The 18,205-nt window shown below is 37.8% G+C and overlaps 1 protein-coding gene across 1 annotated transcript; it reads left to right on the top strand.

Moving 5' to 3' along the window:
• Positions 1-14,826: 14,826 nt before the first annotated feature.
• Positions 14,827-16,752, top strand: LOC148546811 (protein FAR-RED IMPAIRED RESPONSE 1-like). The gene is made up of 4 exons (XM_088499374.1): positions 14,827-14,888; positions 14,975-15,378; positions 15,652-16,257; positions 16,736-16,752. Exons 1-4 carry the CDS (start codon positions 14,827-14,829, stop codon positions 16,750-16,752), a joined length of 1,089 nt encoding a protein of 362 aa, XP_088355500.1.
• Positions 16,753-18,205: the final 1,453 nt, after the last annotated feature.

The raw sequence follows: 18,205 nt of genomic DNA, 5'->3' as shown, positions 1-18,205 counted from the left end.
CCAAAAATAATTTTATTAATAGTGTTTTTGGGTTAAAAAAAAGATTAATTATACCATTCTTCAGAATTGTTAAAAAATGGTGCACTATGTAGTCATTCCGTAATAACACGTGCTATTAATTAAGATCAAATTATCATGGAGGACTTTATGATATGTAACTTGTGAACTAATAAATGTGTGTGTAACTGCGTTGAAAAGTTTAAATATGAATTTTTTTTTGGTTACTTAAATAAATAAATAAAAAAAACACAAAACAAAGGAATTTCTTAAATAGAAGGACAGTTTTGTTTAAGACTCTTAAACTTTTTTTAAGGTGAAAGACATTTTACATGAAAAAGTTGTAACTTCATCGTTATCATTGTCATAGTATCTGCCACCGTATTTGCATATCTCATAATCAAACGAAAGTCAATATGCCAATTTCAATGTATGATATCTTTTATTTTGAGTACCAATGGATTAATAAACTCAAAACCATCTTGGTGATTGGTAACAAGATTAAACGCTTTCACACAATCTGTCTCACAAATAATATCTCGTTAACCCACATCCCAATCTAAGAGATATCCTCTCCAAATAGCAAACAATTTCCCTTGAAAAATACCATTACTCTCAATCATTCCCAAACACCCCATTTGTCAACTCCTATTACAATTTCTAATAACACAAGCAAAACGAACACTATCACCCGAATCAAGATAACTAGTATCACAATTAATTTTAAAAGTACCAATCGATGGAGGATTCCAAAAACCATTTAGAATAGAAGGAAGGGACATACGTTGTAATTCAAAAATATTCCTAAACTCCTTTTCTGAAGTTAATGCCAGACAAATCACTTTTTTCGGAGGCCAAGTTTCATGAGGATTAAAGATGTCATTATTCCTTACTCGCCATATCCATCAAAGTCCCGAAAAGAACTTGAACGGATACTCTCTGCTATGATATAAGAACCAGTTCTTCAAATCTAAAAGATGACAAGAAATATCCAACATATGTCATACAAGTTGAGCTTTTGGACAATCTCGAATACAATGTAAAACCGATTCCTAGCTAGAAAGACATCTTGGGCACCTATCCGATAACGACATCCCTCTTCTGAAGCGAAAACTTGCAGTAGGAAGAGCCTCCTTAAGAGACAGCCAAGTCAAAAACTTGTGCTTTTCTGGAACAAGCTGGCACCAAAGTCAAAGCTAATTCTCCCGCTCCTCCCAACCAAACAGCTGCTTATACAACCACAAGTAACCATTGCGTGAGTCATAAACTTTGACAGCAGACCCAAACCAATACCAACCCACTTTCAGACCTGCTTGCACATCTGGATTGTAAAAGAGAATATTACTTTTTAGATTTTGAGATAAAGGAGAATAAAAATTTAAATATGAATTGATATTATAGATAGCTTGATGGAGTCTAACAAAAATTTAATCTAAAAATGTTATTATATATTAATTACTCACTAAAATTAATTATTATATATTTATATTAAATATATTTTAATATATATTTTATATGAATGATTAATTTTAACAATTAATTTTAGTGCACATATAATAGAATTGAATTTAATTATATTTTGATAAACTACTATTTATTTTTGAATACAGGTCAGTCGTACATGACGGTCTTCGCTCGGTTGGGCGAGGCTACCAACTATATAAAAAGATAAAAATAAAATCAGGTATGTCAATTTGGTCCTTTAAAATTGTCAAATAAAATTTTCATTTTCGTTATTTCTTTTTGAAATTAAGTAGCAGTATTAAATTATTAATTAATAAAAAGTCCAGAGCATTTAAGTGGGTTAGGCTATAAATATCCTGTCGAGTTTCTTCTCTTTACATTTTATTTGGTATGATAAGAACGAATTTAATTAAAGAAAATACAATTAAGTTTTCTTATTTCTTTATTGAGTAAACACTCAATCCAATTCCTATCAATCTTTTAGAAGAATAAAGTGATTACTGTCCAAAAAAAGGTACGTCCCGACTCCTATCTTTGTGTGTCGTCAGACATGGCGGTCCTTTCATGGCTTCCAGCGTTAAAAACAAACGAAATTAGTGTACGTGTCACTTAACGGAGATGAACTGGCCGTCAGGTATCCATTAAGTACCAAGCTAGCAAGTGAAAAATGGACAGGGGTCGATCTGTTCCTTTCTCTCAAACGTTGTCATTTTAAGTGGGATTGAAATGGTGTGTTAAGTGCGTGGAGTTGAGTAAGACGCTGACAGTGTTGCTGACAACGCTCCAAGTGACGCTTCAGACAGCATCACTAACGGGCTGCCTGACGACGTTGACAGAATTTTCTAGTGCAAACTTTTGAGGTAAGTAACGGATTCTTCGACTAAAATATTAGTGAGATTGTGTATTGTATAATTAGTTTTGGGAGTGAGTATTTGCATTTTTTTTTTGGGGGTTGGTAACGCATTGCATGGATGGAGTTTAGTTCAGGGTTCAATGTTGCTAATTTTGGGTTTAGTTTGAATGTTTTAGGTATTATCATGTATAGTTATGGCGAACAAATTAGCATCATGTAAAATATGTAACTCTATATAAATAATCAAACGAGATAAAAAAATATACATTACCAACGCTAACTAAAAATTTCACAGACGGGCTATTGGGGCATTTTGCCATCCAAATATCAAGATCTTTTTCCTTCATGCACTAGAATTCATATATAGAAAACGGAAAGTAAGAACTTAATTAGAATGCATCAAGTTGCCTATATTAAGTCAAAAAAATTAAAAATTTTGCATAATAGCATATTACATCTGAATGATGTGACCAATAAAAAGTAAAAACCTACTTAAAACCCTATAGATACAAACCGCATACTTTTCTAGAAAACAACATCATAACATAACCACAAGGAACCTAAATTAAACAGAGATTGGTAATGAAAATGTTTGTGAATGTTTTAGGAATTATTATGCATAATTATGAGTTTTTTTTTGTTTCTCTCTATATGTGCATTACTTCACTGCTGAATTATTATTAGTTGTGGTTTGATAAACTAGTTAAAATCATAATTATTTATTTACAGGTTGTAATTTAAAATATCAATTATTTTATTTGTTTCAGATAGATGATTTTATAGTTGTTCCTGTATCTCATCATGGAAGGAGTTTTAAGAGGAATTTATAGGGGGTATTATGTTATCTTAATGAAAAAGTGTATAAGTATCCATCCATGGATTTAGACTATGTTAATATTTTTTATCTAAAAAATTTATTTAAGGAGTTAGGCTATACAATATATAAGGAGGTGTACTGATTTGACAACACTGTTAAAGACATAGAAACTGGGCTACATGTTATCAAAGGTAATTCTGGGATAAACGAGCTGAGGGATGCTTAGAGAAAAAAATAAGGACAATAATGAATTTTATCTTTACTTTGATCACCTGATAAATGTCCCTAATATTTTTTACAATGGCGTGGAGTGTGATACTATTGTGCTGAGTGCCTATAGGCCAAAGATGAAGAGAAGAGTTGACCTAGTTGAGAAAGATATGAATTCAAACAAATGTAGAAAAACCTTTCAAGTCACTTGCTCAAAGTGTGATCAGATAGAGCACTACTACAAAATTTATACCAATGCACTTCAAGACCTAAATTAAAAATCCATGACAAAAAAGGAGAGAAGGACAAAGAAAGGGGCTTTACAATTTGTAGAGTCAAGCCAAGCTAACACTGAACAGGTTTAATTCAACAAGTGATAAATCACTATCAACAAATATTTAAGAGGTTAACTGTCCTATAAATATACAGTTAAGAAGTTAAGTGTCCTAATTGGTTGAGTGGTGTTGTGTTCTAATCTTGCAATTTGATGATTAAACATGTTCGACAAACAAGAGGAAACAACTCAACTGCCAATACAGAGAAAATTATATTAGATGTTGCTATGAGTTTATGCCAATCATCTTTTCTTCATTTGACATAATACTAATTTAATTGTTACCCTAACAGTTACTATTTATGATAGGTTAAGGCAAAGAAGAACAAAAAAAAGCTTCTTTTTTTTTTTTGAAAGCAAACAGCTCAACACAATAGTAGTGGAGCGAGCAGAGTGTCACAACTAAACACAAACAGTGCTAACAAACATAAAAATACAAAACCGTCCCCATGTCATCTCCGGCATAGCCATCAACAACTAAAGGGATCCCCACCGCTCCACTCGTTAGTACTATTCGAAGACGTGTTGATGATTTCTTCAACTCCTTTGCTTGTTTGTTGGAAAATCCGTCTATTTCTTTCCAACCATAAGTTCCAGACAATCGCGCAGAAACACCTCAACCGGTGATGACGCTCTTCCATCCTCCTCGCTTCTTCTGTCCAACTAAGAAAGTGTTCTTTCATCGATCCCGGGTAAGACCATCGTCGGCCAAAGGCTGAGATCCAAGCACTCCACACCTGCCATGCAAATACACACCCTAAAAACAAATGATGTATATCCTCCACCTCGTTGTTACAAAGAACACAAGTAACATCTTTCTGACTGATGATTCCAAACCGGCTCAACCTGTCCTTTGTATTCACTCTTCCTATCAGAACACACCAGACAAACAGTTTCACTCTAGGCGGGACCAATCCCTTCCAGACAGTCCTGGTAAAGCTGTAGCTAGTTACCTCCGCTGGGATCAGTTCCTCCTGCATCACCTGCACAAATGAGTTAGTTATAAAAACACCTCGCCTATCATATTTCCACACCACTCTGTCCTCTTTGTTATGAACTAATTTCACAGGCCTCAAAACCTCATGCAATGCACTCAGGAGTTCCAACTCCCATTGGAAGAGCTCTCGCCTCCATTGGAAGTTCCAAACCCACTCAAACCCATCCCAAAACCCACAGTTTCCTATAACGGATCCACACTGGTTTGAAACAGAGAAAAGCCTCGGGAACCGATTTTTCAGAGGTCCACCAAGCACCCAAGCATCCTCCCAAAATCGTGTCCTACAACCATCTCCAACCTCCATGGACAGGCCTGCGATCATCTTATCCCTTAAAGGTTGGTTCCTGATGTGTATCTGGCAGATATCCTTCCATGGTCCTCCTCTAGTAGGCGGGTCTTGAGTCGACATAGGCTCATTGGGGTTTAGATTATGACAAGAGACTACGACTTTTTTCCACAGTGGGCAGTCCTCCTTCGCAAATCGCCACCACCACTTAAACAACAGCGCAATGTCATCCACATACAAAAAAATCTTTGACCAGCTGTAGAATGGCGATAGAAAACAGAGTGGTCAACTAGTCGAGCAGCCTTCGCTCCAACACTTATTAGTCGAGTAGTAGCCCCCTCTCCTGCACCTGCACTTCTGAGATTGATTGGTTGAACTTGACACTTGTCTAATCGGGTCTTAGGGCGATGTACAGGGTATGGAGCCGACGCGGTCAGGTGTTGCGAACCATAGCATCCCCAACTCCAAGCCCACCTAACTTCTTCGGTGCCTGTACCACTTCCCACCTTACTAATGCCATACAAGTCATACCCTCTTCTGAGCTCCACAGGAATCTTCTCTGCAGCGAAATCAGTTTCTCAGCAACAGCTTTCGGCATCTTGAACAAGCTCAAATAGTATACTGGCAGACTGTTCAACACAGATTTGATAAGTACCAGCTTCCCAGCTTTGTTTAGCACCTTGGCCTTCCACAGGCTGAGTTTCTCCTCCACCTTATCTATGATAGGCTTCCATGTCTTCACCAACCTCGGATTAGCTCCTAGGGGTATTCCAAGGTATTTGACTGGGAGGGCATCCCCCTTACACCCCAGCAAGCTACACATACGATCGACCCATTGCTCCTCACAATTAATTGGAATCAGGCTAGACTTATCAAAATTGATACTCAGGCCTGACATCAACTCGAAGACTCTCAGAAGCCTCTTGTAATTTTTTATAGTCTCCTCTTCTGGTGGACAAAAGAGTATAGTGTCATCAGCAAACTAAAGATGTGACAATGCTACACTATCTCTACCAACCAGTAATGGTGATATACGACCATTCCTGACTGCCTCTCTAATCATTCGATGCAACACATCCACCATTAGTACAAACAAGAACGGAGATAGTGGGTCCCCTTGTCTCCACCCTCTTTCCATGTTGAAAGACTTAGATGGCGAGCCATTTATCAGCACCGACATAGACGCAGTGGCTACACACTCCATCACCCAAGCTCTCCATTTATGCCCAAATCCCATCTTCTGCAGCACAATATTCACAAAGCTCCACTTAACCCTGTCATATGCTTTTTGGAAGTCAAGCTTAATCAGGGCAGCCTCTTTTTTCCTCAGTTTAAGCTAACTAACTGTTTCACACGCAATAAGCGCCCCATCATGGATTTTCCTTTCCTGTACAAATGCACTCTGAGTCTCTCCTACCAATGCTGGCATCACTGATCTCATCCTCCTAACTAGCACCTTCGAAATAACCTTATACACACACCACACCATACTGATAGGTCGCAAGTCTTTAATCTCCTTCGCACCTATGAATTTAGGAGCCAGCGCCACCCAAGTGATATTGGCATCCTTCAGTAACCTGGCCGTTTGGAAAAACCCCATCACTGCAGATGTGAATTCAGAGCCAATCTCATCCCAACATCGCTTGATGAAGTTCATGTTGTACCCGTCACACCCTGGCGCCTTGGAAGACTCACAGTCCCACACGGCCTCTCTGATTTCCTCTGCCGACGGCATCACTTCTAAAGCCATAGCATCCTCCTCACCTATTCGAACCACCAGTCCATCTCTGAACCCCATAACAGGAGATTCTTCCTGATGGTATAACTCCTTATAAAATTCTCTAATAGCAATCTTTATTCTAGCCTGATTCCGGACCAACCTGCCATTGATAACCAGAGTATCAATCCTATTGTTCCGCCTTCTAGCGGAAGCTATATTGTGGAAGTATCTTGTATTTCTGTCCATATCGTTCACGTGTCGAGACAGCGACATCTGCTTCCAATGTACTTCTTTTCTCACATACCACCACTCACAGCACTCAACCAGCGCCTTTCTTCTAGCCTCCAGTGTTCCATCATATACCGCATTGCTGACCATATCATCAATCCTCTTGATCTCTTCCTCAAACTTTATAATCTTCTTATCTATGTCACCAAAATTTGCCCTATGCCATCTTCTCAGTGGTTCTGTCAGCGCCTTCAATTTATCTGTGAATTGTAGCTCTCCCAATCCTCTCCATTCCTCCTTCACCATCCTACAAAATCCCTCATGTGTAAACCATGAATCAAGGCTTCGGAACGGCCTGGGACCTCCTCTTAGCTTCCTACCCTCCACTATTAGCGGGCAATGATCTGACAGACCCCTAGGTCCACCTCTCAAGTGTGCCTCTGGGTACTCTTCTAACCACTCCAAGCTAACCAAGACTCTATCTATGCGACTGCAAGAACACCCTCGAAACCATGTAAACTTCCGATCAGTGAGTGGCAAATCCACTAAATTCATGTCCTGTATCCAAAACTTAAAGTCTTCCGCAGATCTTGTCAGCCCAGTAGTGCCTCTTCGTTCCTCTATATGCACTATTTCATTGAAGTCTCCCATAAAACAGCACGGAACCTGACATAACCCCGCTATATAGCTCAGCTCCTCCCATACCTGAATCTTCTCATCTCTATCATGTGCACCGTAGACCAAGACAAACGCACAGTTGAAATTACTTTTTAATATTACTCCCTCAACACACAGCCACCTCTCTCCCTTATAACAGTTATTTAATTTGAACATCTTCTCATCCCACATTAGCAGTAGTCCACCAGACGCCCCGTCAGACCCTACATATTCCCAACCTGGACTACCTTGTCCCCAATTTCTGGCAACATCAAATCTCGTCACTATCTGCCTTTTAGTTTCAATCAAACCTAACATTTGTAGCCTATGTTTATTCCTTAGGTCCTTTACCATTCTCACCTTTCCATCCCCCCTCAACCCCCGCACATTCCATGAACTGAAAATCATTTTAAAATTGTTTTACACACCTGTTTTGCATGTTTGGGTCTGCATCGTCTCATTTTCACTTTCAGCTTTGCCATCTTCCTTTTACGTGCGATTTCTTCATTATGTGCTTGTAAAATTGCCATGATGTCGTCTTTTTCATCGTATAATATCGCTCCTGATTCCCGTGCCAGTTCCCAGGTCTTTCTATTTTCTACCAGTTGCTCCTCCAGATCGGTTTACTGCTTGTCACTTGCTTCCACCTCATATCTCCTTCCTTCTCGGTCCGGTTCAGTCTCTGCAAAGTCTTCCTCAAGCTGCCTGCAGATCCCCCTACCAGTTCGTCCACAGTAATTATGTGAGTTTTGGTCACTCCCGCTTCCATTCCCTGGTCTGGCGCTCTGTTCTCCATGCCTTCCCTCTGCGTGATCAGCCCTTACTGCGCCTCCATACCTGCTGTTCTCATGGGTTTTGTCTCGTCGTTCTCCCCTTGCCACTTTGAGATCTGAGTCGCCATACATGCCCTGGTCGACTGCCGCCGGAAAGTCAGCTTCCCCACCGTCGATTCCACTCCCCGCATCGTCGTCAGTAGCAGTCCCGGTGGTTTGGAGGCGGATAGACCCAGTGCGTGACCTCTGCCCCACTAGGATCTCACCGAGGCTACCCTTTCCGCGACCTTCACCGTCGATCGCCGATTGCCTGCCAGCGACTGGAAGCTCTCCCATGGCGCCGCATTCATCTCCCGTGCAGGTCTGATCAGGAGAATCGCGACCCGCGTCTCCCACTAGGGTCCGACCCGAACCAGATTCTCTTGGCCTCTGACCCGCGTCCGCTGGCTTGTGGGCTTGGAGTCCTGGGCCCAACCTTTGGTGCCTGTCCCCATGTTCTTTTTTGGCCCCGTTCGTTTCTAATTGTGGTTTTTTTGGTGTTGCACTTGTGGACTCCCTTTCCAGCCCAATTAGGGCAGCAATTACTGTTTTTTCAGAATCTTCTTCATAGAGCATAACGGCTCTTCCCCCCAATTCGTGCATAACATGATTATCCTTAATTAATGCCGGATACGTTCCGATTTCGTCGAGATTACGCTTCGCATAACCATTATTCCATTCATTCAAAATTGTGTCTGTAATTACAATTCTGTCCTTGTCTTCTTCCTCATCCCGTGAAACCAACAACAACCGATCTTCATCCTGTATCCCTCCATGCAATGACCCTGCAACAGAATTCTGTATTATATCCCCGCCGGCGCTGTTGCTTTTGCTATCGGAATTCCCTTGTATACTTGACTGTTCATCTTCAGATTTTCCGGTGCATAGCAGATTACACGCCTCATGTCCAACCTCCTTCACTAGAACATCGAAGCCTCCCGTATCAACTGTGACATGGATCCATTCTTGAATCACATCCATCACGCAAGTGTCAATCTGCACACGACCTACAGTGAAAGAGCTACACATTTCCGTTTCTCTAGCACATCCAACGACTTCACCCCATTGGCCTCCTATCGTTTTAAAAGTGTTAACTGACCAGGCGTGCAGCGGAACCCCAAAACATTCCAGCCACACCCTTCGAGTTTCACTATGTTCCGACTCCTCCCATCACCACACTTTATGGAATAGTTGTAAGAGGCTATTCATGTTAAAGGTGTAGGCATCGTTAGCGTTCCGTACACTGTCAAAAGTCAGAAGTGCTTTGTACGCGCCCATCTCCCGCACCTGAACAACATTAGGCACATTCTTTGCGATCATTTCCTTTAAAGACTCAAAGTTAATGGCTTTGGTCGTGCCCCCGACGATGCTCCTCTGCAACCATTCCAGATTCTCTGTTGCCACTGCTACTTTCACTTTCTTTGTCCGACCCTTTCCATACAGATCTTCGTCTCTTACCTGTTTCCGCTTCTCATTTCCAGGAGCCTCAGGCTCAGACTCAGCAACTTTTCTACGTGGCTGCCATGTAGCGGTTTGTCGCTTGTTTCCCTCCGCACGTATATTGCTTGTCGTTACTACGCCTGACATCCTTCTGTATTTTGCCTCTTCCACAAACAAAATCTTTCCTCTCAGCCTCTGATGATTCATTTCCGCAATAGCCTTCAATGCCCCTCATTTGGTTGTGTATCGCACGAAAGCAATCATGTATATATTTCCACTTTTTTGTTTTCGTGATAAATATATATCATTGATTCGTCCCGTCCAGTTGAACAATTGGAATAATTCCCTCTTGGATATATCCTGCGGTAGATTACTCACAAAGACAGAAAATGATTCATGCTCCAGCCGCCGATACTCTTCTCGATTCCAAACCCTTGGATCCTTGTCATGTTCCCTATGCCTGCCCCTCCCTGTGTTTCCCACCTCCCCTCTCTCTTTATCTCTCATTCTCTTCATTCATTCAAGAACTTTCTCAAAAAAAAAAAAGCTTCTCAAAACATCTACAAGAGGAGAATCAGTAAACCATAGTCAAGGAGAAAAAAAATTAATGTCTCCCAATCTGCGCCTCAAGCAGATGATGCAAAAAATGATCCTAACTTAAATTTATAATCTCTATTTAATTTAATTATGAATATTGCTATGATATTATTGAGATGTGTTATTTTTTTTTTTTGAGAATAGCCTGCAACAAGGTTTAACACCAATCTTGCACCATGCTTTAGAGAAAAGTAGTAAATTATGAGACCCACTACACCAATAGCACAAGACTCAAGTCAGATGAACCTAAGGTTAACTTTATCTATTGGTTCAAGTCAATCTGCTTCAACGAACCAAGGTGTAGCAAAAGGAGTATCAATAGAAACTATGGCTGCAGCAACTTTAGGAGCTGCAGCAAGACTTTTTAAGTTCATCCCCAGTCCAAGGATTAAGCCTCTCAACAAGAATTGAGTAGTTGATCTAGTTTTATAAGTTTGGGACTAGGAATAATAGATATTTTAGGCGATAGCTTATTACTAACATTGTTTATTTTGGTTATCAAATTACAAGATTGATACAATATTTTATTACTTTTTAGGATAACTATGTTAATTAGAGACCTTATGATGCCCTTGCTTTTGTTATCATATAATTAGGTGTTAAGATATGCAACCAATGATATAATGGGTTGAATACTTTTTTAGATAACTATATTGATAAGAACTGTTATGCTTTTCTTATTTTATTATTATGGTATTATGTGTTAAGTTTTAACATATGATTTCTTATTTTGTTATCTTTTATAATGTCTAATTTCATTACAAATTCATGTATATTATTGCATTTTTTAAAACCGAATAAACTTTCATATAAAAACAAAAGTAGATTAATTATATTTATATTCATGCATCAAAGGTGATTGACAGTAACAAATGCCATAACTTAGACAACTTAATAACTATGATCACAATGTTTCACAATATTTCAGAAACAACATATGATCTTTCTAAACTACACCACTAAACAGGTTTGTAATTTGAATTCCAGCAACAAATGTCAAGACAACACATCCAACACTAGTACATCTAATTTGACTAAAATTTAATCTTTCTTCAAATAAATTTTTGAGCCAACCAATTTTTCTTCTAGCTCCTTAACTTTATTATCATCTGCAAGAGAATGACTTTCTTTATGATTTTAATTCGACTTCAAACCTCCAAACAAAAGAGTCTTTATAGCATTCTCATTGAATAATGCAACATAATCATCAAGCCAACAAAAGTACTTGTAATGAGGTGTTGGAATCTACAAAATGATATTCTTTTATAAGAATCTAATGAAAAACAAACTGAATATAATTTTAATTGTTAATAAACCTACTTTAAAGTATGAGCATCAATGAAAAATAAAGTGAACATAATTTTAATTGTTAATAAAACTACCATGAAATATGAGTATTAAAAAAATAGTCTGTTTGGATTCATATCGGTTCCTGATATGAACAAAATTGCATAAGTTCTACAATTACACTAAGGGGCAACCCACTTTTTCTTCCTGCTTGATCCCACACTCCGAGTAACATTCAAACTCCAACTTGGTTCGTTTTCAACTCTCCCACTTCGCCAATTTGACATCGACCACGTTCTTCACTCTCAACCATGTCGTCCTAGGATTTATAGTCGAACAGATTGAGATATTTCCAGAGTAGATATTGAAGAGGCACAATATTTGAACTTCACATTCCACTTAAAACGACAATATTTTTGTTTAAGAGAAAGGAACAAATCGATTCCTGTCCATTCTTCACTTGCTAGTTTGGCACTTAATGGACACCTTCACTTGCTAGTTTGGCACTTAATGGACATCTGATGTCCAATTCATCTCCGTTAAGTGACATGTAGACTAATTCCGTTTGTTTTTAACGCTGAAAGCCATGAAAGAGTCGTCATGTTTGGCGGCATATAAAAACAGAAATTGGGACGTACCTTTTTTTAGACATAAATTACTTTATTCTTCTAAAAAATGAATAGAAACTAACTTGAATGTTTACTCTTTCTTTATATAATATATTTAGATAGTCTTAAATTTATACAAAAAAATTTTACAAACGAGATGATAGACCAAAATAATTGTTGTAACTGTGTGCATTATTAAATGCTTGAATAACTTCTATATTATCTCTCTCCGTTAAAAAATATTAAAAAGAACACCTCTGAAGAACTAGATGGATGCCTAATTCAGTTTATAAAACATTCGGTGGCGGAGAAGTGCAGAGATGGCAATATCCCTGTCCGGCGAAATCGAGTGTGGGCTCCCCTGCGTGGAACATTCACAAATGTGACTTTAGGTAGTTCTTAGACAATTAATTCGTGCGACTTAATTTATATTCATCAATTTTGATTCATTCTAATGTATAAACTAATTTTAAATATTACAGGGTTAACCATTAAAATGTCTCGAATTATTTAAATATTGACAACAATGTACTCGAATTTTATTATCGACAAAAATACTTTTAAATAATTTAAAAATACGATAAAAATGTCCAACAATAAATATATATTTTCAATAAATAACTTAGAGATTAAAGTGATGTGATTTTTTGTAGACATAATTATAAAAATAAGATATTATTATCCACAAAATTTGGTCATTTTTCATTAAGTATATATATATTTTTTTGTTAACAACCAATAATACTTTTAAAAAATCACAACAAAATATATACTTAGAAAAGGTAGAAACTTAGATGAAGTCGACTGATTTGACTAAATTTTCATCTAACAACTCTCAGCTATCAACTTCACGTGAAGTCGACTGCACTTGAGTTTTCACCCTTAGAAAAAAATTACCAAATTTTAAGAATAATAATATCTCATTTTTCTAATCATACTTGCAAAAAATCGCATCAAAATCCAATCTCCAATGTATTTTTTGACAAATACATATTTAATATTAGATTTTTTGCAAGATTATCTAACATTAAATATGTATTTCTCAAAATAGAAAAGCTCTACATCTATGTGATTTTTTTCCTCCAAGCTATCCAAGTAACTTCCTCAACACGCGTGTTCCCTTCTCCCTCAGTCGTTTGTTATGCACGCGCCTCATAAAACGTAAACCTTATGCTACGTGATAAACCTTTCTCAACGTAAACTTTCTGCTTCAACTTGCTGCGTGATAAACCTTTCTCAACGTAAATCTTTTCTCGCGTTTTCGTTCTTCGTCTTCTTCTTCTTCTTCAACCTAATAAGTTTCGTCATTCTCCTCTGTTCGCGTTTTCTTCTTCTTCGTCGTTCTTTTTTTCTTCGTTTTCTTCTTCGATTAACAATTCTGAATGGAATCAATGAATGATTCAACTTCAAATCAGTTGAATGAGAACGATCTAGTTTATTCTTCTGAAACGAATCATGCTGATGAGGTTTGGATTGTTTAATTTTGAATCGAATTGAATGGAATGCGATTGTTAATTTTATTTGAATTGAATTCAATGGACGTACGTGTTTTTGACGCTCAATTAAATTGAATTGAATTGATAATATCTAAATTGTAGATAGAGGCCATTCGAATTTGCTTTTGTATAATGCATTATGTTTCGTTCACTAAGTACTATACAATTCTTTCACTGTAAGTATCTGTTCGGTTCGGTAAGCATAAAGGAGTTTGAATTTATTTTAATACACTGGATTATGTTTCGTTCACTCAGTACTCGTTCACTCAGTACTATAAAGTTGTTTCACCATGAGTACGTGTTTGGTTCGGTGTGCAGAAAGGAGTTTGTAAAAAGGATTAGAGGAATATATATATACTGTATTATGTTTTATTCACAGAGTACTAAATAATTGTTTCACCGTAATGACGTTTTCGGTTCACCGTGCAGACCAGCTGTGTTGTGGATGAAAAATTTGTCCCAAATGTGGGGATGATTTTTAAGGACTAGAAGAAGCTGCAAAGTTCTATAAACATTATTCCAAACTTGCCGGTTTTTCTACCAAAATAAGGAACACGACTCGGGATGGAGATAAAATTAAGAATCAACTAATCGTATGTACCAGAGAGGGGAGGTGGAAATCCAAGATATCTCTAACTCTGAAGACAAACCCCTCAGCTGGGTTAAAATGTCTAGCCAGGATTTATGTACACATAATGAAGGACGTCGGTCTTTGGACAATTTCCAAAATTGTTCTGAATCACTCACATCGTTGCTGTCCAGACCAGGCAGAGATGCTCAAACAACACAGGGAGCTTAGCATGTTTGTGCGTCGCACTATTGAAACCCACGAGGAAACTGGAATCAGACCGAGCAAAATTTACCAATCATTTGTGGCAGCAACTGACAGCCACCGTGAACTAAGTTTTATAGAAAAAGACGTGAGGAATTACATCACAAGGGAAGTACGGAATATTTCTGAAGAAGACGATGCCAAAGAATTTGGGAAGTATTAAACATGTATTTTGGGCCGATGCAAGAAGCATGGCTGCATTTGAGTATTTTGGAGATGTGGTTTCATTCGACACTACCTATAACACAAACAGGTATTCCATTTAGTCACATATATTTTTATGTTCAGTGCATGTACATCTTTCGGTTCACCACAGTCTGGGTGCGCTTGTTTAAACAGGTACAATTTGGTTTTAGGTTCTTTTGTGGGCGTGAATCACCATAGCCAGTCGACACTTCTCGGATGCGAACTGATGAAAAATGAGAACATCCAATCATTCAAATGGCTATTTGAGTGTTGGCTACGTTGCATGGGAGGGAAGGCACTAAAAGGCATTCTTACTGATCAATGCGCATCGATTCAAAGGGCAACTGAGTTGTGCATGCCAACAACAATTCACTGGTGCTGCATCTGGAATATCATGAAGAAGATCCCAAACAAACTAAATGGCTACAAGCGACACGACAAAATTAATCAAGAGATGAGCTATGTTGTTTGGAACTCGTACACAAAAGACGTATTTGATAGAAACTGGAACGATTTCATCACAAAGTACGGCCTTGAAGGCAACAAGTGGCTGTCAGGTAACCCAGGTTTCAATTCAAATTATTTTCATGCCCATACTTTTTTTTTCAAAACATGCACTGTTTTCGGTTCACTACACCATATTGGTTCGGTTTGTTATGCAGAGCTGTACGAGGATCGGCATATATGGATTTTAGTTTACTTGGATCACCACTTCTAAGCCGGGATGAGAAGCACACAAAGGAGCGAGAGCATGCATTCATTTTTCAACAAGTTCATTACACGCAACAGCTCCTTGAGACAATTCGTGAAGTAATACGACAATTGCCTAGGAAGCAGAGAGCAAATAGAGAGAGAATTTGATGCTGCAGATTTTCACACCGTGATACCGTGCGCAACAAAATCAGCAATAGAGGTCCAGTTTCAACACGTGTATACACACGAGAAGTTCAGGGAAGTTCAAACACAATTCAAAGGTAAAGTGATCTATATCACAAGATCAATGCATTCCACCCTAGGTTTCACAACATACGAAGTCGTAGAGCAGGTTTCTAACTTGACATTCAACAAGTTTTTAGTCACCTACGATGTAGTATCAAGAGAGGTAAAGTGCCAGTGCTTGCTGTTTGAGTCAAGGGGCATATTATGCCGCCATTCCCTGAGCGTCCTAAGCTTTGGGCGAGTGGATAACATTGCACCGAAATACATACTGGAACGCTGGAGCAAGAACATAAAGAGGAGGCACACACACATCAAGAGCAGCCAAGATGAGCCTCTATTGGAGCCAAGAAGTAAGAGATTCGATGAATTGTTGTTTCGGTCGCACAATATATGCGAATTTGCATCCGAGTCCGAGGAGTTGACCGGAATTCTGCAGCGAGCGTTTGACAAGGTCATGGCGGAGATGCAAGAATATCAAGAGAGAAGCAAAGGAAAAAGTTTATTATCCCACGAAGAAGCGACATTGAGCGAGGTGAACGACCTTCAAAGCCCGCCACGCTTCAAAACAAGAGGCCTGTCCAAGAACAGACTTGGATCAAACCTGGAAAAAAGATATCAAATGCCACGAAGAAAAAGAAAAAGACAGCTCCAAGGGAGGTAAAATTGACTTGCTTTCGATTAGGTAAAAATTCATTTGTGCATTTTGCTAATATATGATTAATTATGTCTTTTGTCTTTCGATTAATTATGTCAAGCTCCACTCTTTACAATGTACCAGATATGAATTTTCCCAGAGAGGATTATAGGAGTTTTAGTTTTTGTTAATATAAATTTCGGTTCACTGAAGGTATGAATTTGGTTCATTGCGTTTTAGTTTTTTATTAATATAAATGTTAGAGTTCAGGTGTTTCTGAAACTAAAAACTGATAGAAACATTTTATTATAATTAGTTTTCTGCTATATTGATATATGCAGTTTTTGGATTCGTCTAGTGTATTAATTTCTAAGGAATATAAATAATGAAGAGGTTAATGTTGAATAATTAGAATTTGTTATGAGAAACGGGAATCAGGTGTAGTGCTAGTTACATTTAAACACGTTTTCTGTGTGATTAATTAAACAAAAATTATTAAAAAAAAATCTAAAAGAGTAACATAAATATTTTTAACTTACATTGGTGGAGTTTTAAAACTCTTTCTTGGATGTATTTTCTTTTTTCTAAAATATTTTACCGTGCTTTTCGGGGTATTTTTCAGAAAAAAAAAAAGATAACAAATTAAAATTAGAAACCTAGATTAGGGGTTAGTGTTTAGAATTTTAGGGTTTTAGGAGTGAGGGTTTAGGGTTTAGGGGTTTAGGGTTTATGGGTTCAGTGTTCATAGTTCAGCGTTCAGGGTTTACGATTTATGGTTTAGTATTTAGAGTTTAAGGTTTAGCGGTTAGGGCTTAGGGTTTAGGGGTTTAGGGGTTCAGGGTTTTGGGTTTTAGGGTTTATGGGTTCAGGGTTCAGGGTTTAGTGTTCATGGTTCAGGGTTTAGGGATTAGGGTTTAGGATTTAAGGTTTAGTGTTTAGGGCTTAGGGTTTAGGGGTTTAGGGGTTCAGGGTTCAGGTTTAGGGTTTTAGGGGTTATGGGTTCAGGGTTCAGTGTTTAGGGTTTATGGTTCAGGGTTCAGAGTTTAGGGTTTAGGGTATAAGGTTTAGGGCTTAGGGGTTAGGGGTTAGGGTTTAGTGTTTCTGAAACTGAATACTGATAGAAATATTTTTTTATAATTAGCTATCTGAATTTATGTACAGTGTGTTCACAACTTTTGGTTCGACCAGTGTATTAATTTCGATTCACTGTATTTTTTTGGTGTTCATAATGTATTGGTAAATACACTGATTGATATCACTGAGAACCTATAATAAAACAACAGCCAGACAGTTCCAACATATATATAAATTAACATCTCAGATGAGTAATCTATCTTGAGTCAAATATAAATATTAACATTTGATATATACATTGATATTAAGAATAGATATATACATTAACATTTACATTAATATTGACATATATACATTTGAAAGAAGCATTGTTTGCTTTTTTAACAAGTTAAACAAAATATTGTTAATTACAACCAGTCAATCATAGTATATGCTATTTACTATCTAAATCCCCAGATGTGAATTTACAATAAGGGCTGGAGAGGACATCAGATGGCTTTGGGAGTCTTATTGCTTCAGATTCCCAAATCACTTGGTCTCTGATTTTGTTCATTTCGTGCAACAGAAGATTCGGACCATATTGGTACTTGAAGTCATCAATCTCTTCTTACATTTCAATTGAAAGGAATTAGTTACATAATAAATGAACCCAACTGAAATAAGAACAATATCATTTAAAGTGCTAGTTATACTGTAAAAATGCAATCACAATAACCCTAAACCCTGAACACATTAAA

Source organism: Arachis ipaensis, chromosome B9 (assembly GCF_059453495.1).
Source record: "Arachis ipaensis isolate K30076 ecotype BB chromosome B9, ASM5945349v1, whole genome shotgun sequence".
NCBI lineage: Eukaryota > Viridiplantae > Streptophyta > Magnoliopsida > Fabales > Fabaceae > Arachis > Arachis ipaensis.
The sequence above is the reverse complement of the archived record's forward strand: the minus strand, read 5'-3'. Positions and strand labels throughout refer to the sequence as shown.